This window comes from Mixophyes fleayi, chromosome 4 (assembly GCF_038048845.1).
Source record: "Mixophyes fleayi isolate aMixFle1 chromosome 4, aMixFle1.hap1, whole genome shotgun sequence".
Classification (NCBI taxonomy): Eukaryota; Metazoa; Chordata; class Amphibia; order Anura; family Limnodynastidae; genus Mixophyes; species Mixophyes fleayi.
The window spans coordinates 82,332,381-82,357,974 of NC_134405.1; the positions used below are offsets into that span (position 1 = coordinate 82,332,381).

Here is a 25,594-nt window from a genome sequence, read left to right on the forward strand (position 1 = left end):
CCTATGACATTTTACTACCATTTCCCCCCTACTTCAATAATCTGGACTCAGTTGATATTCAAGACTATCTAAAGTAATAGTTTTAATGTTTTATTTTGTATTTGTCTAATGTAAATATTCAGCTATCAATTTATAAGCATAGTCTGGATTTTATCTAATTTCTGTAGGAGTTTACCTTTTATGTACAGTTGCCATTGTTTGTCTTTTATCTCTTTCAATCCCTTTATAATATAGAATACTTGTATAAACATCTGTGAATGATATAATTCTCTGACGTCACTAGTCATCACAGATAACAAAACTTTTCACTATGCTGTCCACTTTAGGACATATGTCGTGCATACTACAGAGTGACAGCCATATATTTCACAATTGAATATATTTCGCAATTGTTCATTCAAAGTGTCTAAACAAATGTTACTGCTTCTCAGCTTAACATTGCCTCATTCAAAATAAACTCAGCCACAGACTGTAGTGCCCACAATGTACCCAATATATCCCTAAACTCAGCTGCTCCCCATCTCTTTTCCAAAATAGCAGCCTGACACAGATAGATAGAATCTTGTCACCAAACAACGCCATGTGACAGCTTTACTTTCTCTCATTTAAAGAAAACACAAAAAACCCCGCATAATTAAACAACAATTTGTATGTATGATCTTTGTTCCATGTAAAGGTGCATTTGACCTCATAAATTCCCACAACAGTTTGAAAGAAATCTCATATCACTATTCTGTACTATTGGAGGACCCAGCTCTTTGCACTATCTAACTTTCAGTGTGTGACTTTCTGCTTTCCTCCATTCACCCCCAAACCATGGCATTGCCAGTGTCACATGCAGTCCTGTTCTCAATAACATAATCACATGAATGGACAGATCACTACCTCCAACAAATTCAGTACAGTAACTCCTAATATAATCAGTGCTGCTGACAACATTTTGATGATCTGATTGGTTCCAAGTTGTTCTGTGCCCGCCTATCTCAAAACTTGGAAACTACACATCAGCAGAAAAAAGCTGTTCCGACTGTACGGGTTAGGTATATGAAAACATAATTTAGGAAAATAATAATAATAAAAAAAACTAAAATATTTGACTTTTTTGGTCCAAAAAATTATTTCTGTTTTATAAGCAAAAAAATAACCTTAACTGTGAAATGTAATGATATAGCATTCGCTCTAAGCATGTGGGCGCATTGCCCTTTATGGGGAATTTGTTTATAAAAATCCATACGTTCACATACTTTTTCCGACAAAGAAATTTAATGCTGGATCATTTTGATCAATAAATGAAAAAAAATTGTATTTACTTTTGTGTTATTTGTTCTATTGAGTACTCTTTATCTATTTTTCTTTGCATAATGGGCAAGAGTCTTTATCACCCAGTTTGGAAAACATTTAAAAATGTCTACAGTGTCACAGGGGTTGACAGAGACAATAGGAATCCATATTTACTACCCCAGTAACATAAATGTGTCAATTGTGATGCAAAAAAAAGATAAATGAATCCTGCCTAATGCTGGGTACACACTACACTGTTTTTGACCAATAATCGGCTGAATCAGCCGACATACGACCACTCGTTCAAAAATCGGGTCAGTGTGTACAGTGACACGATGGTCGAAAGTCTGCCCAAATGGACGATTTTCTCCTCATTTGGTTGGTCGTACCGTTTAATATTTTCGGTCCAATCTCGTTTCCGTTGTGTAGTGTGTATAAACTTCCGACCGATCCACAACAGTGAGTATGAAATTACAGTCATTGCTCACGACAACATGGCTGTAAAAAGTCGCTAAAGGGACGTCCGCTCTTCCCTTTATCGTTCTAAACAAGGCTAGTGTGTATGCAGTCCATGGACCGAGCGATCGGACCATCGATCGCATGTAAAATCGCTCGGCATAAAAAGTTGGTCGAAATTTCTGTAGTGTGTACCCAGCTTTAGATGGTAACAATTTCTGTACATGATACGATCCAGGGACACAATATCTCACTGTACAATTATACTGCAAGATTTACCACCCTTCATTACTGGTCTAATCTAGGTTGCGTGAGGCCAGTTATCCTGTGTTACCATCTAGGAGACCGGCTTTGAACCTTGTTCTCAAGGACCACTAACACTCAAGGGTTTAAAGATTAACAAACCGGGCTATACACTGTATACTGCTGAATCCTGGACTGTTGATAGGCCGCCATGGACAGTTTGACAATCACTAGGATTTGCAAAGTCTTTACTTATTTATAGGCTTCTAAAACATGGAAAACATTACATTCATAACTGGCGATATATAACATGACATATGCACAAATAAAGCTGTCTCATTTACCTTGTCCACCTTATCTACCTTGATGTGCTCCAATTCCTCCATAATAAACTCCATGACCTTGATGTGACCTCTCTGTGCCGCACAGTGGAGCAGATTCAGCCCATTCTGGAAATACAATGTACGATATATGAATTCTGCTACAATAACACATCAACATGTACCTAGGGCTCTGAAACTTTTGGTATGTAATTCTTCTTCCAACTTTTTACACCCAATGCTACCATAAAGTACATATATATTAGATGTATTGACTACCCTCTATACTGTACTGTAGTGTTACAATTGTCATACATGGAGCAGTACTATAGCAAAGTTGTGCATTAAAACATTGAGGCTCATTTAAATCATACTGTACTGCTAAAAAAGAAAAAAACAATTGCAAACTTTCACACCTCTACAGACATTGAGCCTGAGTCATTAAGACATGTATACTGAGCACAGTGTGTGTTTATTTTAAACCGCACATAATTGGGCTCTGCATACTCCCGAAGTCAACAAGGAACAGATCTAAGCATACATGTGGTGATGACTACAGGTGTGGGCTTATTCTGCTCTACTAGACCTGACACTACAGGGCAAGTACAACACCTACGTGGAGTGTAAAATCTGAAAAGAACGCACAGTAAAAAAATATTAAGCAATTAATATTACCTGTCAATAATATAGTTATTTATGATTATGCATGGAAATTTAAAATAAAATGTATTTTGTTCCCTTGGAAAAACATTTATTAGGCTGTCCTTAATGTCCACTGTACATAACAGACATTTTTACAGTTACTCCTGATTGCAGACACATGTTATAGCATGTATAAGGTAAAGCCATAACTAGGACTCAGGACTTGGACTAGCCCTGGAGCTGGTGCAAGAGATACGGAAGAAAAACAAGTAACTTAGAGATGTCCAGAGCTTGATTCGTAATCTGCTGTGCGCTCGAGATTGGCACACCCCTAATGTAAATTGACTATGGCCCTCCCCAGTCCCGTCCCCTCCCCAAAATCGTCGGCTGTATTAAAGGTCCTTTGAATAAGAAGATGGAGCAGACAGGACTTCGATTTCTGGTGTATGGGCTGGTTGTGGGCATGCACAGGCCGATTTTGCGTACGATACGCTCAAAATCGGTAGATATGTGCCTTAATTACTGAGGCTCATTGTGTTTACCCACAATTCCATGCACTTACCTGTAAAAATAGGTGCTTTTAGTGCAAAGATAGCCATAAAATGTCAGCATTTGCACTACAGGTCTGCACTTTGATACATCAACCTTATTTATTTAGTTATTTATTTGGGCGGGGGCGAGGACGGGGGCTTCATGTTTGGACTCCTTAAAAATGCTTTTGAGTGACAGCTCAACCCTGCAGCCCAAGGAGAAGCAAGATTACAGAATGAATCACTATTGAAGCTGCCAGCTTGTGCTATTGACCAACATATTGAAGGGAATTTGGGGTGAAGGGAAGGAACATATATGGTAGAAGAAAGTTTCACAAGACACATTAGCTTGAGCTACAGATATATATTTACTTTAAATGAAATGTTCTCAACTAGTTAAATGTGTTGGATAGGGCATTGTCTATTTATAAATCAAAAACTAGTGCATTTAAAAATAGCTGTGGAGAACAAAACAAAGTGCTTTATTTAATAAATAACACATTCTGGCTTCCTCAGATGTCATTATTCCACCCTTCCTCTACTTGTCACTTGATAGCAATGTGAGATAAATTGCAAAGATTAAATATTAAACCTCACCTTGTTTTCACAGCTGATTTTGGCTCCAGCATTGACAAGCATCTGAACAATCTTAAGGTGCCCAAACCATGCCCCCAGCAATAGCGCATTCATTCCAAACTAGAGGCAAAATCATAAAGAGCAAATCAAACACATGAATTTGTAGATCAGTGCTGTCAATGTTTTTACATGTCTCTGGGAAACGGAGGGACATTAGCCACAGCCAATCATGAAGCTGCTATGGACTCTATCAGCAACGAGGGAAACATGGAACTCTAAGGGGTACATCATCATCATCATCATCATCATCATCATTTATTTATATAGCGCCAACATATTCCGTAGCGCTTTACAATTGGGGACAAACGTAATAAACTAATAAACAAACTGGGTAAAACAGACAAAGAGGTGAGAAGGCCCTGCTCGCAAGCTTACAATCTATGGGACAATGGGAGATTGACACATGAGGTTAAGTATACATTTTGCATCTTGGCCCAGCCAGACTGCAAAGGTAGGGTGACTCATAAGCTAAATGATCCCGTCACACAACAATGTTGGTCCGGGGGTAGTTGTCTTGTGTGAAATTGTGTAACAGGCTAAAGGTAGTGAGGTTAAGATGGTGGTTGAGGAATATTATAAGCTTGTCTGAATAGGTAGGTTTTCAGAGAACGCTTGAAAGTTTGTAGAACAGAGGAGAGTCTTATTGTGCGAGGGAGAGAGTTCCATAGAGTGGGTGCAGCCCGAAAAAAGTCCTGTAACCGGGAATGGGAGGATGTAATGAGGGTACACTTACTATGCAGCGGTTCCATAGAATTGCAGATTCACGGCGCTTTGAAGTCATTTTTAAAACGGCACTTTTATTAAAGACAAAGCCAAACGGGTTTTGTCTTTTTTTGTGGGTTTGGAGTAACATACATTCTGCATGATATTTACACATTACTGTATAAGTGCGTGATACTTATGGGAATGTGTCTCTGTCATGCAGAATTAGTTGACAATGTCTTGATGGGTTGAAAAATGAGCTGAATGGGAGGCAGGGACCAATTTTTTTGTGTTTTTTTATATTTTATTTATGGTTATTTTTTTAGTTTTTATTTAAAAAATAGTTTTAATCAGGGAACCAGATATATAATGTGTACCAGATTCATATTTCCTGCCCCACAGCACTGTTGGCATCAGATCTAGCATTAGATCACTATTACCCGTGATTTATTGCTGTTGAGCAGCAGGCAAGGGGGGCATTGGGTCTCCTCCGCCCCTTAAATATATATTTACAGCTATACCCAGTGACGCTGCAGAGTTTCCACAGCAACTCTAATGTGGAAGCAGCAATAAGGTGCCTAGTTAGTGGGTCTCCATGGCAACCCCAATACAGAAAAAGTGATCAGGTGCCACGGAACCCAATTAAATAGGTCCCAGGCACAGTGGTCAAGCTGCAGGTTTGGGAGGATCTCCCAGTCTGTTATATAATGGCAATTCTGGAGCTCTTAGAGCTACAGAGTTATCTTTGGATAGTCTACTAGTATCTCAGAATGGACCCTCGCACGGCTCCCTACTACACAGTACTAGTAAACATGTAGGATACCTGGGCTCTAAACAATGTGCCTAAGAATCACGTTATAAAAACAGGGCACAGCGTCATAGTTTAATATAAGAGGGGGAATGTCTGTTCTGTTACAACATGGATTTTAGCAGCGCTTTTCCTTTTACTATATTAAGGGCTTTCTAATATAAGATACAAAATGGATGCAGTTTTACTACAAAAACCTGTCAAGTGCTCTTCTGGTGTCCAAATGATAATGGTGAGGTCATATAAATGTTTTAAAGACATACTATTAGGTATGGAGTAACCCTAGTCAAAATCAAGGAACCACTACATTTGTTTAATATTATCATATATTACAATTTGCAGAACCATTACATACCACTGAATACGGAAACTTAAACTTAACATAAAAGTAGAAGATCTGTAGAATCTTTCCAATAAAGACAGCAAAGGGATAAAAAGGTGCTTGGGTCCCTGATAAAGCAGGCACTTACATTGTCCTCCTCGTCCACAGGCATGTCATGTTCCAGTAGCATCCTCACTGCTTGCTCTTGTCCAGCTCCTGCTGCCCAGTGTAGGGCTGTCCTGTCTACCTGGAGCACAAGGAAAGGACACAGAAGAGATACCATGATCCAGTGTCTGTATGGCGATCAGCCTGGGCCAAGTATCACCTGTCAGGAGCAGGAAAGTCTGCCATAATCCTGACACAGCGTCTTCCTTGCTGTCTGTTTAAATCTTTGTGAACTTACAATGTGCATGTTGGTTTAGCCTGGCCTTTCTAACATGTACATTGCTTTATGCACTATGAAACATTAATAAATGATATTCTCTTTCATCTATGAGGTCTGGAATGGTACTTAACTGAACTGAAAAACTTCAAAGGCTGATAAGCTTACAGACTGCTCCTGTCATGGTCTTCAAGTGTTTCTACAGTATACCATACTATACAATATGTATACTAAAAAAGGGGTAAAAAAAGAGTTACAAAATAAAATGTCCATCTAACACCAAGCCTAAAACACAAGTTAATATTATTATTATTATTATCCTTTATTTGTTAGACGCCACAAGAGTTCCGCAGCGCCATACAATGCACAGACAATAGACAGTATAGGGTAAAACATTACTGAGCAGTAAACAAAAATACCAACAGTTCAGGAGCTCCAGGCAGGCTAATGCAGAAAAGATGGAGCAGAAGAGTAGGTAAGGACACAGGAGGGAAGAGGGCCCTGCTCAAATGAGCTTACATCCTAAGGGAGGGTGAACAAAACTCAGGTACAAAGGGAGCCAGTTGACGTAAAGGGAGAGAAAAGGGGACGGGAGGATGGAGGGGAGAGCAGGTTAGGTGGATGGTTGGTAGGCTTTGAGGAACAGGTGGGTTTTTAGTGCCCGTTTGAAGGAGCTTAGAGTAGGAGAGAGACGGACGGAGCGAGGGAGGTCATTCCAGAGAAGGGGGGCTGCCCGGGAGAAGTCTTGGATTCTGGAGTGGGAAGAGGTAATCAGAGAGGAGGAGAGGCGACGATCATTGGCCGAGCGCAGGGAGCGGGCAGGAGTGTGAATGGAGAGGAGGTTGGAGATGTAGGGGGCAGTAGACTGGGAGAGTTTCCTTACATAAAAGCATCAGCAAAGGTCATCTGGCTGTTGTCCATGGCATTACAGTAGATGTGTACATGAGGGTGGAAGTGACACACAATAACGCAAGGGCTGTTAAAGTTACATGACGGTGTTGTGAGAAAGTGGCTTAGAGTATGGGCAGTGACATAGATGGATGGTTTTCAATGAACACAGAAGGGGTACTGTACAGTGTTTGTAGCAGGACAGATATAAATGAGCTATGGATATATTTAGGGATTGTTATGTTCTGTTACCTTTATTTTATCAGGGAAGCATCAAGCAGGTTGAATCTGTGATACTACAGGGATGAAAAGCAGTGTTTGGGGCTGTAATAAACAGAGATGTAGCAGTAGTATCATCTGTATTTTGTTTGATATAACTGTGTGTAGAGATATTGTTGCTGAGAGTTGGGGCGCACAATCTGAAATGTTGGAAGCACTGTTGTTTAGTGATGTGTGTAGAGGTTTAGTGTAGGACGTGTGGGACTGTGTAATATTTGGGGTTTAATAGAATGTGTTGGGGTATTTTTGTAGACAGTTCTTATTGATGTTTGCAATGCTATTATTTTTTCCAGTATTAAACATGAAGCAAAGTGTTAGGTTAGTGTGTGTATGGATAATACTGTTACTAGTGTGTTGGACACATTGTAGGATTAGTAGAATATAAAGACCATGGTACAAGGCATAAAGTACAGTAAAGTGTGGTGTGTACTGTGTTGTGTAAGTGTATTACTGTACAATTGTGGGGTTGATTAGCTTGTGTAGGGTGTTAGTGTAGATAGAAGGTAACTGTGAGATTTCTGAGCTTGAAGCAGTTAGTATAAAGTTATTTCTGGAGAACGTGTTCATCACAATTTATTTATATAGCGCCACTAATTACGCAAGCGCTGTACAGAGAACTCACTCACATCAGTCCCTGCCCCATTGGGGCTTACAGTCTAAATTCCCTAACTAACACACACACACACACACACACACAGAGACAGGCACAGAAAGACAGACTAGGGTCAATTTTGTTAGCAGCCAATTAACCTACCAGTATGTTTTTGGAATGTGGGAGGAAACCGGAGCACCCGAAGGAAACCCACGCAAACACGGGGAGAACATACAAACTCCACACAGATAAGGCCATGGTCGGGAATTGAACTCATGACCCCAGTGCTGTAAGGCAGAAGTGCTAACCACTACGCCACGTGTTCTGTATATTGTGATGTGTGGGGATCTAGTCAGTGGCAGAACTACCGCCACTGTGACCACTAGGAAGAACAGCAGGGAGAGGGCCCAGGTCACCCTCCTAAAGCCCAGGTCTTCTCTCAAACATCAGAGCCGGGGTCTGGGGTCTGGGAAGCTGGAGAGGCAGTGTCAGGCCCTCCCCTAATTTTTGCTATGGGACATGCTATATGTAAGATTGCTATTTTAGAGAGCGATGGACATTTATATTTTATGGAATAATGAACAAACGTATGTAAAGTTAAATGCTATGTGTTGAGGTGTTAATGTAGAGTGGGGGAAACAGTGCCATATGTGAGGATTAGCGCTATGTGTAGGGGTAGTAACATATTAACAATCAATTAACAAATGGCTTCATGTAAAGTTCTTTATTTCCTAAAGGGAGAACACATTGTATTTACAAAGAAGCATCCCTGTACGGCGGTGTGCACCATCCCTGGTAGTAGTGTGGAAGGGATACTGTACCTACACTGTTCTTGGCTCTGACATCCACCCCTTTCTTAATCAACTGAATCATCTTCTCCGTGTTGTTAGTTTTTGCTGCGAAGTGAAACTCTTGCTCGGTGCGGAGCACTGAAACAAACCAAGAATCAGGAGGTTACAAATCATGCATATAACAGGTTTATAACAGCTGGTTCTAACAAACAGACTTCTATGGATGTAAAATAACTCCTATATAGTTGCGGATGAACGCAATTAAAGGGGAAGTAGCACCAAAATATATTATTCTTCCATATATTTGGGCCTTCCCTGCCTACTAATGGGTTCCCGCTACCGGGACTTCTGCTTACTCATATTTTTCGGGTTAAGTAACCAGCAGCGACTAATCAGCTCCAATCAGTCTAGTGCACAATGAAATAATGAAGCAAATGTATTATTGGCTGATACTGGTTACTGATCATTTTCACTTTCGTTAATAACCACCATTGTATTAGTGTAGAATTTAGCACCATATCATCATACTTGGAAACTCTAAAATTCTCAGCTCAGTGTCCAAGATTTTCACTTTCTGCTGTTAGTGTCACTTATACTGTGTTTTACAATTACTGACAACTGCCACATCCCCATGTAGATGACGCTGCTTTTCATGCCTATAAACCTCAAGGGATAGATCTGTTTCATTCACCCATGACATTTCTATACCTTCTAGCATACTATAAGTTCTGATTGTAAAACCATGGAATTGTAAAATTATTGAGTTAATAAGATATTGCTTCTGAATGCTGTATATTGTAAAAGATCTCAGCCAGCTTGTCTAGAAAATCGACTCTGTTACACGATATATTGCATCTTAACGCAATATACACTAATTGTTGATGTTTTCATAACTGAACTGGTGGGCTCTGGTCAGTCTCTTCATATTCCACACAGATCCTTGCCTCTGAGCTTCCCTTTCAATCACTAGTACTACACTGAGCAGTGATACAAATTAGAGCTGACAGGCTACCATTGTGTGTGAGGGCTCCGGGGAATACGTTAACAAAACAAGAAAAAAAAAACCTTATTCAGCTCCTCACTGCACAGAGAGATTCCAATGTTTCTAAGGAGCAAGTCCTGGTTCACTCTTTGCAGGTGGGATACCCTGTCACACAGAATAGGTGGACAAGCTGCAAGCCTATGCACCTTCAGTTGGCCATACACGTCTGCCATATTGTCAGAAGGCAATATTACAGCTTTGTGGCCCAAATGTTAACCTGACATTAATCTGAACTTGATTGGCTCACTATCCAACATGTCAGTAAATATTGTAGGAAGATGACGACTATTGGTCCACGTGTGGTCATCTTGCATCCACAGTGACAGAGCCCAGTGATGCCAGAAGGGATTTGGGGTGTGCTGAGTGGTAGGATCTCATCTAATTTGGCTACTTATGTGTAGGGACACTAATGCTGCCACTTGGCACTCTGGTTGAGTGCATGGATATGCCCGTGTTTGTCCGTCATTACAGAGAATACTATTCATCAATAGCAACTGTTCTAGGCATTCACAGTTGCTACTGATGATAAAAGTATACAAGCATCTGTGTTCTTTATGGTATGAAAAAAAAACTTCATTACAGAGATTCAATGCTCATCACGGTTGCTATATGTCAATAAATTTACTGACAATAAAGTCAGTTTTTGTCAGTTGGTAAACAAGACATAATGATCAGTAAAAGTAGAACAACATACAGGCATTACTGCCTGTACCGGCTACACACACAAGATTGTCCATAATTATTCAATACATTTTTTTATTACATAAAAACAAATGTGCTGGTAAAAACTGGTGGTCAACCATCGATTTCCATAAAATACTAACCTGATACGGTTTGAAAGGTTGGCAACAATGTTTTTTTTTTGTTGGAAGGTTGGCAACTTTCTGTTCCTGAATTTAGCACTCACTATTTTCTTGTGCTAACCTGGTGTGGCGGAGAAACTGCCGAATCTGAGGAAAGGGTTAACCTCCAGGCAGTCCGGAGATAGCCCCACCCATTCCTCAAAGGGGAGGAGTTTGGGTCTATTTAAGGACTCAAATTCAGTTCGGTTTAGTCTTGGCTGGTGTCTGCGGAGGGTGAAAGTTTCACACCTCTCCACTGAAGGTGCCAATATACCCTGAACTTTGCACATAACTGTAATTTTGCTGTTTAAGTGTGTTGCTGTGTTGTGCTATGGATCCTCACAATGAAGCTCCTGTTTGATAACCTTAAGACTTTGGCTGGTGACTCAATGTTAACCCACTACACCTGGATTAAGTTACTTAAATGACAAAAAACAAGCCATATTTTAATGTATTCATTTAGCGAAGATTAATTCAAGAAAACTGGCCGTGATAAATTGTGAGGTGCACACATGTATCACCCAGATAGAGTGGGATAGGCTGACATCTATGTTCTAGCACACGTGAGTTGATTTAATTCAGAAGTCACAATGGATTATGATCCGTATGCATCAATTTTTAAAGCAAACCCTGAAAATCCTACTTTAAAGCAAGTTACCAATTCCCTTTGTACTGCACAAATGTAACAATAACTAATGCACACTGGTGGTTTTGAAGGTGTTTTCCATTTTAAATGTGAATTCGACTAAATCTTTTTCTTTCATAATAAAAATACTATGACGGGAGCCCTGAAATCTCCACTTTGTGGCTGTATTAGGGTCCTGGAACATAAATACATTTAGCCAGCACCTCTGCTGAACACCTTTAGCGCTACTCAGCTCTCCGTAGCAATAGAGAGATCGGTCGATAACCAAAGTATTGTTATTGGAAAGAGGTAATTAAATAACATTCATAATCAACTTATTTTAAGCACGAAAACGGTCACTAAAGGGAGCGTGCAATCAATAATGGACATGTGGAAGCATGTTTTATGTCATATTTGGATGCGTGTTGTTTTCACCTGCTGTTTACAGTCTATTGCTTGTGCATGAGCATAGGTGTTTAGTTTGTGTATGTTTGTATTACTGGGTGTTAGTTAACAGTGTGATTGATTAAACATTTTGACACTCACTGACTGAGCAAATATATTAAAATATAGACCTATTGTCTATCAACCTATATAAATATGACTATTGATTTTACAGGTTTTTTTTTAAAGGTCAACTATCACAAAATTAAAAATAAAATATTAGACCAGTTGCAGGGTTGTCCACTGTCACCCTTATTATTCAACCTAGCACTAGACCCTTCTAATAAGATATCGAATCCTTTGAAACAATTTCTGGTCTGTCTTTGAATTGGGACAAAACAGTAGCGCTGCGCCTGGGAGAGAGGAACGGGAGTGAGGCCATCATTTTAATTTCCGTCGGATGTCCAATCAATTCACATATTTAGGTATTTAATTACCAAAAACTATTTCTAACTTGTACCCCATTAATATTTCCACTTGTATAAGGTATATAGGTATACGGAAAGGGATTTAGAGGGGTGGAGAGGTCTGATGCTGTCGTTTACAGAAGAGCACATCTCATTAAGATGGTTGTGTTTCCAAAACTGCTCTATTATCTCCAAACACTCCCTGTTCTGCTCCCTCAAAAGATATTATACAAATTAACAATTTATTCAAGAAGTTTATTTGGGCAGGTAAGAGACCATGCACTGAAATTATTAAATTGCAACAAATAAAATGAAATGGAGGGATTAATTTTCCGGACATTAGAACTTATAATTATGCCTCACTACTTCGCTATCTAAGGGATTGGCTTCAGAATAGTGATATTTATATCGACACATATCTGGAGAGTGACTTTTTGAGTAACTTAGATCTAGTAAGTTTTTTACACCTGCATGACCAGGAGATTACCCAGGAAATGCGAGACAATCCTTTGTTATGAACTACCAGGCATATACCTCAGGCATATCAATCGCTATAAGACAGGTCTCAATAGATATAAATCGGTTTATCTATCATTCCTGAGGAATCTTGATTTTCAGGATGGCGCGGCAGCCTTACCATTCTCCACCTGAAAGGTAGGGAGAATCAGAACAATGGATTGCCTGATACACAAAAGAGATAGATGCCCTTTACTATTTACTGAGGCACTATCCAAGTTTCCCAATGTTGAAGTTTTCCTGTTAGCATTCTTTCAAGCTCAACATTATACGTGCTTAGGACATTTTCTGAACTGCATTGCAACAATCCAGTTGATAGCTTAAGTTTTAGCATTTGGGGAGATCAGAAGCCTATTTCTCTACATTATAGCCATTTGCGCACTTCCATAGATCTTTCTTCCTCTGCTGTGGGGTTGGGTAAATGGCTATCTATTCCTCCCTCTCTTTCACTCAAAGAATTATTGCAGGCCCTTGAGCTATCCTGTAAACTCCCATCAAGCATATATTTAGAAATATTTTCCATGGATTTTACCTCTCTCCTCAAAGTAGACAATATATAGGACTTACTACCCATTCCCAATGTGATAGATGTGGTGTAGATGGTGCGGATTTACTTCATTGTTTATGGCTATGCCTTCAAGTCAGGAGTTCCTGGCTACAAGTTCGAACTATAGCATTAAGAGGTTTGGTTATTTATATCCCCTTAACCCCTGAGTGGGCTATATTTGGCATCATTCCCAAGAATCAGAACGTTACTATGGGTAGCAGAAAATTGTTATTAGTTATTAGTGCGTCAGCACATAAAACTATAATACACACCTGGACTTACCGGCATTCTCCCCCTGTAAAATACATTAAAGAAAAGCTTTTTTTCTCATTAGAATGGAATGGATGGAAGTGTCACTAGATACGGAGGTAAGAGCAGAACATGTTTTCTCAACATGAGAAAGTTATACTGATACCCTACCATTAACCAGGAGGAAACAGATTCATGAGTGTCTTAAATTTACTTCTTGGTATAACCTAAGGGAGCTAGCTAAGGATCCGCCTATTATTTTATATTAGTTCCTTTGTTTAGGGGATCATGAATGTGTGTAGAAATCAGCCATTTGCCTCCAGCCACAGGAGATGTAGGAAAGTTAATGTATAGATTGAGGAGTATTACTTATTGAACTATTTTATGAACACTTTGATATCTATGATAAGTTGTTTATTTGACTTACTTTTCCATGAAACTTTGACTCAACTGTGTCATTAATTTTCAATCTTTCATGATGGCTTAATTAATGTATTTTAATAATTTTCCTAGGCTTAAATGTATATTTTTTAATTCCTTTACACCATTGTAAATCACAAAATTGATACCGTGATTTTTGTATGTATTAAATGCTTCTAATAAGATTATTTTTTAAAAAATAATAATTTCTTAAAAAAATAAAAATGATTGATTCTTTTGCAAAGATTGTTGACCTCCCACATTTATTCTGCCTACTGTCCCGTGTCACCGAACTTGGTATCAGGAAATGGCCATAGTGAAAATTGTGTGCACAGCGAGAAGCTTCAGTGATTTCTGCCACTAAGTCACTGCACTGTAAGCTGAAGTTTTACAATAGGCTTAAAGACACCTGGCTAAGGGCTAGTTCACATGACATCCCAGGGGTAATTTCCCTGAAAGCCTTTCACCAGCCAGCGAAGTAGGTGGGAATGTGTGAACACTGAGAAGCTGAGCGTAGAGTTTTTTTGCATAAAATACACTTCTATTCTGCGCATGCGAACCAGAAATGTATTCATATGCAGAATTTATTGCATCTGACACTTATGACTCCTAATAGATAAAGAGGCAGGTCCGAGGAGGGAAGGGGCATGCAAGCATCAGCCGAGCACAGTAAGAGGGTGTCCACATAATTGTAACTGAGTTAGACCTGGACGCAAACAAATATATACGGTTCTTGCAGGTGTTGGTGCAACCAGACACAATTATGATGACATCAGCAGTATCAGCTGCTTCTATTGTCTGATTGACCCCTCTAGTCCATAGTAAGTCATTTATTAGTTGCAGCCATCTGTTCGCATTACTTCTATTTGGACTACGTCAGTAACGAAGATTCCCATTTGATTTTTAAAAGGGAAAAAAATCTGATTTCATTTAACTTCATTTGTAATGTGTATTTCATTATATTTTATATGTTAAATGTTATATGTTAAACCTCTCTATACTATAACTACGCTATCCCATAGTTGCCTCCCGAATTTTTGGGAGTTCTCCCGGATTCCCAAGAAAGCAGGCAAACATCCCGGATGCAGTCATCTCCGTTGTTGAAGAAGGTGGGTGTGGGGCTAAACATATCATTGTGGCCCTGCCCCCTGCTGCTATTGGCAGAAATTGGCTTAGATTGACAGGGGGATGGGCCTAACGGCACAACATGCGTGGCCACGCCCCTTCGACGGACTGTTGCCTTCAAAAGTAGGCAAGTATGCTCTATCCCTATACTTTCTCTACAGTATTGTGGTGAATAAGTATACACACTTGTTACTCCTGGTGTACACTTGAGATGTGCCCGTATGCTTACATTCTGCAGGCAAATGACCACCTGTCTGAGCAGGGTCATGAAGACGGCATCATACACCTTATCACGCCATTCGATGACTCAAATCGCATCATCATGCCTGCCCAACCCTTCTATTCATACCTTCTCCCGGAAGGAAAGTATGAAAAGTAAGCACGAGTGAACACTGTAAACATACAAACAAAAAATGGGAAAACTAAACAGACCTGTTTCCTCCTTCAAGCCTCTATGCTTCTATGTAATAATGCTCGGTTATGCAAATATTCACAATCACAGCAGTGGTCAGGAAATAAAATAAATTACATTTCTGTTTTCTACTGTGGACACAAAGAGATATAGAGGACAGGGGGACAACTATACACAAACACAGGGAGATATAACTAAGTCAGATAAGTATCAGATAAACAACAAGAAAGTGTTAGTAGAGGGATGAAGCGGTACGTTGGGAGAGAGCAAGCAAAAGGCAAAGTTCTCAGGATATGGGGAAAGAAATAAGAGCAACTCCAAGGAGAAAAAATAAAAATAAAATAAAATAAAACCCAAAGTTTTAGTTATCAAAGAATTCAGCCCTAGAAATCCAAACAGAGAGAAAGTGGTTGGGCCAATCATGGATAAGGATAGTAATATGCTCAAATTGAACACCTGCATACATAATTCAAGAGGGTCAGGATTGTGTGGTCATCTGGGGACTTCCAGTTTCGGACAAACAAGCATCTAGCCGCTGTGAGGATATATCCAGCGAGTGTCCAAATCTGTCTATTTTTTGACTTTTATTGTGTTTTTGCAAAAAATGTTGAATCATAGTTATCTGTGAAAACCAAGTGGGTACAGAAGAGGATATTTCATTTTAGGTTTGTCCTTTTGAATTAGAGTGGCTTGATATGCTCGCTAACTCTTCTCATTATTTTAGTTAAATGTTTCAGCAGAGCTCGCACACATGGATTTCCGCTTCAGCATTGGTGGTTCAGTAAAGATTATTTTCTCAGCAGTCATCAGCATCTCACACAATAATCTGATATATGTGTTGCCTCTGGCACTGGAAACACTATTTTTGTATATGGACCAAGAGACAGGTACACATAGTGATCTGCATTTACAGTTATGAGCAAATCCAGCCCAAGGGTATAAATTCACACCTGGACATACCATGTTGTGATACAAGGGGTGTATATGCACCCCCTCAAAACTCTAAGTCTGTCTGCACTTGTTAAATTTGCCCTCCCCAAAGTGCAACATGGTCTTGCCAAGGTGCAAAATTGTAATTTATAGCTGGATTTACTCATAACTGTATATGTGGCCTAATATGTGTATAGAAACAACTGTTCCGCACATAGCTATGGCAACTGATATGCTCATTTAGACTAGTTAATTTAAAGCCAAATTAAATACGTTATTATTTCAGCAGTCAAAATAATGAGATAAACACTATAGGAGAATATAAATAGTCACACTTTATCAATTATCATCATCATCATCATTTATTTATTTATATAGCGTCAACATATTCCGTAGCGCTTTACAATTGGGGACAAACATAGTAAACTAATAAACAAACTGGGTAAAACAGACAAAGAGGTGAGAGGGCCCTGCTCGCAAGCTTACAATCTATGGGACAATGGGAGTTAGACACATGAGGTTAAGGTTAAGTTTAAATTTTGCATTTCAGCCCAGCCAGGCTGCAAAAGGTAAAAGTGACTCATAAGCTAAATGATCCTGTCACACAACAATGTTGGTCAAGGGGTAGTTGTCTTGTGTGAAATTGTGTAACAGGTGGTAATAGGGTAAGGTAGTGAGGTTAAGAGGGTGGTTGAGGAATCTTTTAAGCTTGTCTGAAGAGGTGGGTTTTCAGAGAACACTTGAAAGTTTGTAGACCAGAGGACAGTCTTATTGTGCGAGGGAGAGAATTCCACAGAGTGGGTGCAGCCCGAAAAAAGTCCTGTAACCGGGAATGGGAGGATGTAATGAGTGTGGATGAGAGACGCAGATCTTGTGCAGAACGGAGTTGCCGAGTTGGGAGATATTTTGAGAGAAGAGAGGAGATGTATGTTGGTGCAGCTTTGTTGATGGCCTTGTAGGTTAGTAAAAGTATTTTATATTGGATTCAGTAGAAAAAAGGCAGCCAGTGTAGAGACATACAGAGTGATTCAACAGACGAATAACGATTTGCAAGGAAAATCAGTCTTGCCGCAGCGTGCAAAATAGATTGTAGGGGTGTATTTATGTAAAAAAAAACGATGCAAAGAAAAAAGGCACTGCAACAGATTTAATTTTGTTATAGCTTATAAAATTAAAGCAAATATCTGGTTGCTATAGGTTACAGCACATGTTTCCTTTGAAACAGTTTTCATTAATGTCTCTAAATATGTTTTCAATGGACATAACGTCACAGTATACGGTACGTAACTGTGAATAAATGTTACACACCATACAGACGTCCACAGTTGAAGTTCTATGCGCTCATTGAGCTACTTTACCTCAACAACAAATACAGGTGCACCAATTAGCATTGGTGGTGGACAGCGAGGAAGCAAGGATTTGGGAGCATCACTAAACCATAACGTAAGGAAATGAGGACACACACATTGAAATATATAAAGGTACATTATATCAGACTTGAGATATTGTTCTAACAATTTTAACTTATTTCATTCCTCTTTCTCCTTCAATCCACCAGATTAATTTGATGAAGAGACGTGATGGTGTGCCCACTGCCTTCTAATTGGCCACTGGCGGTGACCAATAAGAAACAGACACTTACAGGTCATGTCCAGTGGAGAGGCACTACAAGGATGTAGATGTTGAAAATATGGACATAGTGATATGGACAAACATGAATGAAGGACAGAAAGGATGGTCACAGAGAAGTGAGGTAACAAATAATAAGGGTAAAGATGGGAGGTACTGGAGAAGACCTGCACCAATAAATGTTCAATGGATGGTGAAGCTGCTGACAGAGCATAAAGTAAGTTGGCAAGTATAAGAGAAGATGTTAGCAAGGGGTGAGTACTATGCTGTGTATATTACTGCCAATGCTGATACTACTACTACTTCTATTACTAAAGGGCATACTTCCCTTACTAATAAACATCATGCTGGATATTACTGCAGCTAATGGCCACCTTATTAGGCATTATTGGCAACTAATAGACATCTTATTGGGCATTACTAGTATCTAATACAGACATCTTATTGGGCATTACTAGTATCTAATAGACATCCTATTGGGCAATACTTGTATCTAATAGACATCTTATTGGGCATTACTAGTATCTAATAGACATCTTATTGGGCATTACTAGGCGTAAATTTATTAAGATGCGGGATTGAAAAAGTGGAGATGTTGCCTATAGCAACCAATCAGATTCTAGCTATCATTTATTTAACACATTCTACAAAATGACAGCTAGAATCTGATTGGCTGCTATAGACAATATCTCCACTTTCTCAAACTCGCAACTTGATAAATTTACCCCCTAGTACCTAGTAGACATCTTATTGGTCATTACGTGTATCTAATAGACATCTTATTGGGTATTACTTGTATCTAATAGACATCATATTGGGCATTACTTGCATCTAATAGACATCTTATTGGGCATTAGTAGTATCTAATAGACATCTTATTGGGTATTACTAGTATCTAATAGACATCTTATTGGGCATTACTAGTATCTAATAGACATCTTATTGGACATTACTAGTATCTAATACAGACATCTGAATGGAAATTACTGGCTACAAAAAGATAAGCCAACATGAAGAAGCCATGTGAGAAAAAATAAGTACACCCCATGATTCAGTAGTTTGTAGAACCACTTTTAGCAACTATAACTTGAAGGATTCATATTCTGTATGAGTTTATCAGTCTGTTACATTGTAATTCAGGAATTTCGGCCTACTTATCCATATAACAGGGCTTGCATTCCTCGGTTTGAGGACATTTGTGCATGAACAGCCCTCGTAAGGCCCCACCACAAAATCTCAACAGGGTTAAGGTCTGGACTTTGACTTGGCCACTGCAAAACCTGAATGTTCTGATATTCTCAGGATCATTGTTTTTTAGCATTATCCAATTTTGGCCAAGCTTCACCTGTTAGACAGATGGCCTCACATTTTTATACCCTGGTACAAAGAAGAATTTATAATAGTGAGGCATCCTGGTCCAGTGGATAAAGAACAGCTCTACATAACCCCTTCCACCACCTACTTATATTCAGATGTTTGAAAATGGCCCTATAAGACTTTTCAACCTGATGGGACAACAACTGCTCTGAGATCATTACAGAATTTTTCCCCTTGGTAAGATATTAACAAACATCTGAAAAATTCTAGCAGCACTTTCTCATGATCCAATAATGAAATGCACTGGGTTAGCAGCACCTCGCTCAAATAACATCCTTTATGAATATGTAATACCCAATAAGGATATACTTACTTTTTCACACATGACTTCTTCATGTCAGCTTTGTTTTTTGTTGAACACAAAAAGGGCACAGTGAATCTGTTATGGGTCATTTGTCATATGAGATTTTAGGGCTTGGAGAGAACTGGATGATTGCTATTTCCTGACCAGTAAAAACGCAAATGTGAAAGAGAGTGTATTTTTCACATGACTTTACATACACTAAGAAAGTTTTGGTGAAAAGAAAAAGTGGAATCCACCTACAATCAAATTGTACAAAGTTAATCTCTGGATACATGGAAACTGTAAACAGTGCCCCTACTACACCAGACAAGCAGCCATAAATAGCCTCACCTTCATTACATGTGACATCATACATTGTTTCACTAGTGATGTTTAAATACAAAACCAGTTTTTTACAGGGACAACAAACTAGCCAGTATTACCAAGGTGACGTCTCAGTAGAGATAGGAAACATGACACATGTACATTTCCAGCAATGCTCTGTGTACAATATCAACTTTCACTAAACCAAAGAAAACATAAAATGTGTGCAACAAGATGTTGTAAATCTATTGTAAATCCAATGTTTACTGTTTCTTTAAACATGCAGCCAGGAGCATAACACTCAAGGATGCAACACAGCCGGGGGCCAAGCTGAGGAGGTCCCCCAATGTGGGTGCCCCACCACCTCAGAGGCCCCCTCTCTGTTCTCTAAAGACCTCTTCTGAGCAGATCACACACATGAGACCCATGCACCGGACCACCCATGTTCACAGAGTGCCCCCCCCCCCCCTCCCACACACACACACACACACACACTCTGCACTACTGAGAGCAGGGCGAGGGGCCTGAAAGCAAAAACGTAATTGCCAGGCCCCTGGCCAAATTTTGCTATGGAGCCCGGCAATCCATTTTTCCCCTCTATATTAGCAATGACTATTTGTTGCTGAACAAAAATAGCAAATTTTAGCTAAACAAAAGCCATTGGGCCACAGGTTTGCCTAAACCTGTATGAGTTTTAAGTGAGGTATGAAGTAAAATATGAACAAGTATCCAAACTCCTGGTCACAAGTATTAAAGTCAATCCACTCTAAATGCTTCAATTATGTACTAGCAAAATGAAGAGCTTCTCAAACTATGTATAAGGAGAAAAATGGCAACACAGCTTTTTGTGTAATCAACTTACATGAGGTAAAACAGGTTCATTCAGATTGGCCAAAATTTGACTGTAATGTTCCGAGACTCTTAGTTGGTGTGCGGGTGTCATCTAAGCACATAAGCTCTGCAAACACAGAGCACCACACCCTCTCATCAAATGCCACCACTGATTATAATCATAGTAAAGTCTGTGGAATTTTAAATACTTGTCTACAATAAATAACTAAAATATACTGAGACATGCATGCAGCAAACAGGATATCAGAAGAGAAATTATGCAATTTGTCGAATGTACCGTCTGCCCCTTGAAATTAGGGACATTTGACAAATGAACCGAGCACAGTTCTAGAAACAGTGGTGTAGAATCAGGATATGTACACTTATTGGGTTATCATGAGAAGGTTTTGCAGACACACACCACAATGACAAGTATTCCTCTACGTGGGGACACAAATGTTTTGGTTTCCACTATCCTGACAAATGTTGCTGTGACTGGTGGGTCCCAGCCCTTTCTTCCTGTCATTGTTTTCCTCTGGATAGTACTATGTCATCAGAATCTGTAAGGCTTACTGTGGTAGCTCCCAATGCCATAATGGATATGTATGTGACAGTAATAGAGTAGGGGATAGAAACACTGATTTTAGTGCCTAGAGGGAACGAAGTGATAGCAGTGTTAACTCCCTGTCCACCTGCTGTAAGAAAAACAGCTGTACAGTGTTCCCAATAGATAACTCTCAATTTGCTCTACAAGGACGGTTCAAACAATCAGAAATAATCTAATAAAGCCATATATACCTATACCCAAAGACCATCACTAGCCGCCCTAGTGAAAAGTATAGAGCAACAGTCTGAGCGCAGCGCTACTCACAGATCTCATCATCGCACAGCAAAGCGCTCTCCATCCCGGAGCCGACCTCAGCTCAGCCTCATCCCGCCGGGTATACTGTGCCAGCCCTTACCAGGGCAGCCTGCGCCCTCCAGGGAGTGAGACGGGAGTCAGTGCGCAGGAGCCTGCCGGCCAGTGACGTCAGGGGGGGCAGAAGCCGAGAGGAGGGAATGAGGGCACAGGAGAGAGGACGTGAGTGTAGGGATAAAGGAAAGAGGAGGAGAGGGAGGGTGGTAGGTGGAGAGAATCCTGGTATAGACGCCTTCTTCAGCGGAGAGCTTCACTCAGGCGATGCATCTATACAAATGCATTAGAAGATTTTGTTATAAAATATAGGCACAGACATAGCCTGATATATATGATTCTGCAGGTCTCAGTCAGTACCCAGTCTTTCCCTTTCCACACAGAGAAGCAGCAATGTACCCAATGTACCTCACCTGGGGCTAAGTGCATCAAGGTGCGATTTTTCTAAATGACCGCAATGTTGCGATTTTCTAGGGCGTTTTGATTTGGCAATTGGAGATGTTTGAAAGTGCGACCTGATAGGAAATCGCCAGTAAACCGATGTAACCTGAATTGCCACATTACTAATCGCCATCCCGACTTTTGCCATTCTAAAGCTGGGCACACACTACACGGTTTTCATCCAATAATCGGCTCAATCAGCCGACATACGACCGCTCGTTCAAAAGTCGGTTCAGTGTGTGTAGTGCCACGATGGTCGAAGGTCTGCCCAAATGGACGATTGTCGCCTCATTTGGTTGGTCGTACAGTTTAATATTTTAGTTCCAATCTCGTTTCCATTGTGTAGTGTGTATAAACTTCTGACCGATCCACAACAGTGAGTACGAAATTACAGTCATTGCTCATGACAACATGGCTGTAAAAAGTCGCTAAAGGGAAGTCCGCTCTTCCCTTTATCTTCTAAAACAAGGCTAGTGTGTATGCAGTCCATGGACCGAGCGATCGGAACATCGATCGCATGTAAAATCGATCGGCATAAAAAGTTGGTGGAAAATTCTGTAGAGTGTACCCAGCTTAACAATGCAAGTCGTAAAATATGCATGAAGCTGTGATTTTGAAAATCGCCACTTTCTTGCTGTGAAACCGTCAGAGGAAAAAATGCAGGTTTTGATAGGCGAGATTAGCAACAATATTAGCCATTAATTTATGCAGGTTAATGATGTATATAAAATGGGCCCCCAAAACTTCATTATTCTGAGGGTGTATGAAAATGGAGTTGATTGAGAATTTATTTGATCTGTTGCTGGCTGAAAATGAGATGTTCATTATGGAGGGGAGGAGAAGGAGATAGGAAAATCACCAGAACCAGGGTCCGCTTAGGCTCTGCAGACCACGTGACTTTAGAGTACTTTTGACCCTGCCTTTTAGAGAAAACCTCCTGTAGCTGTATGAGCAGGTGAGAGATAATTAGAGCTATTAACATCTAGCTCCAATACATTATCTAGGATGCAAAAACTAATGTCTGCTCTACATTTTTTTTTTGCCACAGGTTCCTTCTAGTCTGACTGCTCACAGGTTGTAGAGGTCACACAGGTGACATTCTCCAGGCACTTATCTGTAGTGTTAAGTGCTCTTACCAAACTGTTGCATGCATATATCTGCTTCCCCCACCAGGATTCTGAATGACATAAGTTGAAAGGAGCTTTCTATAGGCTCTCAGTATTACCTAATGTCTTAGGGACCATAAATGGCACACACATTGGGATGAGACCACCTCATCAACGAGTGGATATGTATACGAAGAGATACGGTCACCATTCATAATCTATCAATGTGCAGGTGGTCTGTGATGCAAACATGAAAATCATGAGTGTTGCCCGCTATCCTGGCTCTTGCCATGATGCCTACATTCTGTACCAGTCCGCCTTCTTACAGTGGTGGAATGCCGGATGGATGGCTACTGGCTATGTGGTCTAATATTCATGTGCTTTTAACCATAATATATTCAAAAATGTATCATATTGGTGTTTGTTTAAAAAAAGAAATATGTATCATACTAGGTAACTCTATTCTATTCTATATGCCCCAGGTAGGGTGGCTAATATCGTGTTGTCATGCTGTCTGCTGCATTATTTGGTACTTGACCAAAATGTACCCATACCACCGGCAGTAGACAGTGATAAAGCAAGGGAGCGCATAAAACCAGCTGATGTGGAGAACACAGGGGGGGGGGGCAGGTAAGAGAGAGCCTAATCCAGAATAATTTTTTTCTTGAGTATGGTTTATCATTAGCTTAAAAAGTTTATTGCTTTGCATTACACTGTATTCACTGTTTTGCAGTGAATCTTAATCATAAAAACAGGATAATGTGACTTTTAGCTCTGCCACCCCTTAAAGGGTGTGTATATTTTTTATTTAAAAAAAGCCTAATTTCCTTAAGAAACTACAAAGATGATTCTAATATTTATACCCAAATAATGATTGTACCCTTAAGCACAACTGCTAATACAAGTTTTCATAAAGTTTACTGTTTTTAAAATAAAAAGAACAAGAACTGTAAAAATGAAATGTTTGAATGTGCAAATTTGGACTTTTATTATATAGTGAAATGTAGTTTGCAAAAAAAGGCACAAACGTTTTCAAAACCTGTATTTATTGCTTGCAATTATTTTTTATTTTTAGCTGTGACCTCTGTATCTTAGAAACGCCAGGTTGATGACCGTCTTCCTCCCCTGATACCATACTTTCCAACTCTCCCTGAAATAAGGGTGATCTCCCTCACTCCCTGAAGAGTCTGGCATTCTCCCTGATGCTGAGCCAGTACAAGACGTGGTTGGCTTCGCCATCTGTGGCATGATGACACAGTTCAGAAATTGTGTCCTATGTCCATGTATTGATGCCTATGGAGGTGGCCATTTTCATGGACAAAGATTTAAGCTAAGACTGGCAGGTAAGACAACATGACATCAGTAACGGAGACAGAAATGTAAAAGACACTTCAGTCTCTAGAGATTCATTAGCTGTTTTTTGCAACGCATAGTTGCCTACTCTCCTGGAATGTTTGGGAGACTCCCGCATTTCTGTGAGACCTTCTGGGCTCCCGGGAGAGCAGGGCAACCTCCCGGCTCTCGCCCCTGCAATAGATAATTGGCCGAAATTGTGACAATCGTTTAGGGGGCGGGGCCACAGTATGTGATTCGTCAAGCCCTGCCCAGGCACGCCCACCCCCGCCCCTCCCCCCCCCCCCCGGATCTTCCTGAAGCCAACAAGGAAAGTTAGCTAGTATGCCTGATACGCACACTAGAACATTGTGGAGTAGATGGCATTGATGTTGTGTTGTATTCTGGCTGCTGTCGCCTGAGGATGATGTTACAGGGAATCGGGCCATGAGAAGGTGTTGCATTTGGGCACTGGTGGAAATGAGATTGCCAGAGAGTTCTCTTACTGCCCCAGTAAGACTATTATTTGCAGTATTCATGTGCATCAGGCTGGTATCAATACGTTCAGAAGTAGTGTGTGTGTGTGTGTGTGTGTGTTAGGGAATGTAGACTGTAAGCTCCAATGTGGCAGGGACTGATGAGAATGAGTTCTCTGTACAGCGCTGCACAATCAGTGGCGCTATATAAATAAATGGTGATGATAATGATGAAGTAGTATACATACACAGTTGCCTCTGATGGATGTTATGCAAATATTTAATCTCTTTAGTGAGCTGTCTTTGGATTTCCCTCATTGACTCTTGACAGGGCTGGATTAACAATGGACCTGATGGTGCTGCAGCCCCAGGCCTCTCCACAAAATAGGACCAGGCCAGCCAAAATGATATATTTTTTTGTGTCTTGTGCAGGGAGGGGGGTGGAGGTTTG

At 40.1% G+C, this 25,594-nt stretch overlaps 1 protein-coding gene across 3 annotated transcripts in view; it reads right to left on the reverse strand.

Annotated features, from left to right (window-relative positions):
• ANKDD1A (ankyrin repeat and death domain containing 1A) overlaps nucleotides 1–21,917 on the reverse strand; it is a 38,012-nt gene extending 16,095 nt beyond the window's left edge. Inside the window, exons 1-5 of one of the 3 annotated variants that reach the window (XM_075207650.1) lie at nucleotides 21,747–21,917; nucleotides 8,903–9,010; nucleotides 6,089–6,183; nucleotides 4,070–4,168; nucleotides 2,325–2,429 (exon numbers count right to left, since the gene is read on the reverse strand). In XM_075207650.1, coding sequence (XP_075063751.1) covers nucleotides 2,325–2,429; nucleotides 4,070–4,168; nucleotides 6,089–6,183; nucleotides 8,903–9,010; nucleotides 21,747–21,780 — 441 coding nt within the window. In that variant the 5' untranslated portion in view covers nucleotides 21,781–21,917. Of the gene's footprint in view, nucleotides 1–2,324; nucleotides 2,430–4,069; nucleotides 4,169–6,088; nucleotides 6,188–8,902; nucleotides 9,011–21,746 lie in introns of those variants that run through there. The other 2 variants (XM_075207652.1, XM_075207651.1) reach the window with 2 other exon arrangements.
• Between the last annotated feature and the right edge of the window lie 3,677 nt (nucleotides 21,918–25,594).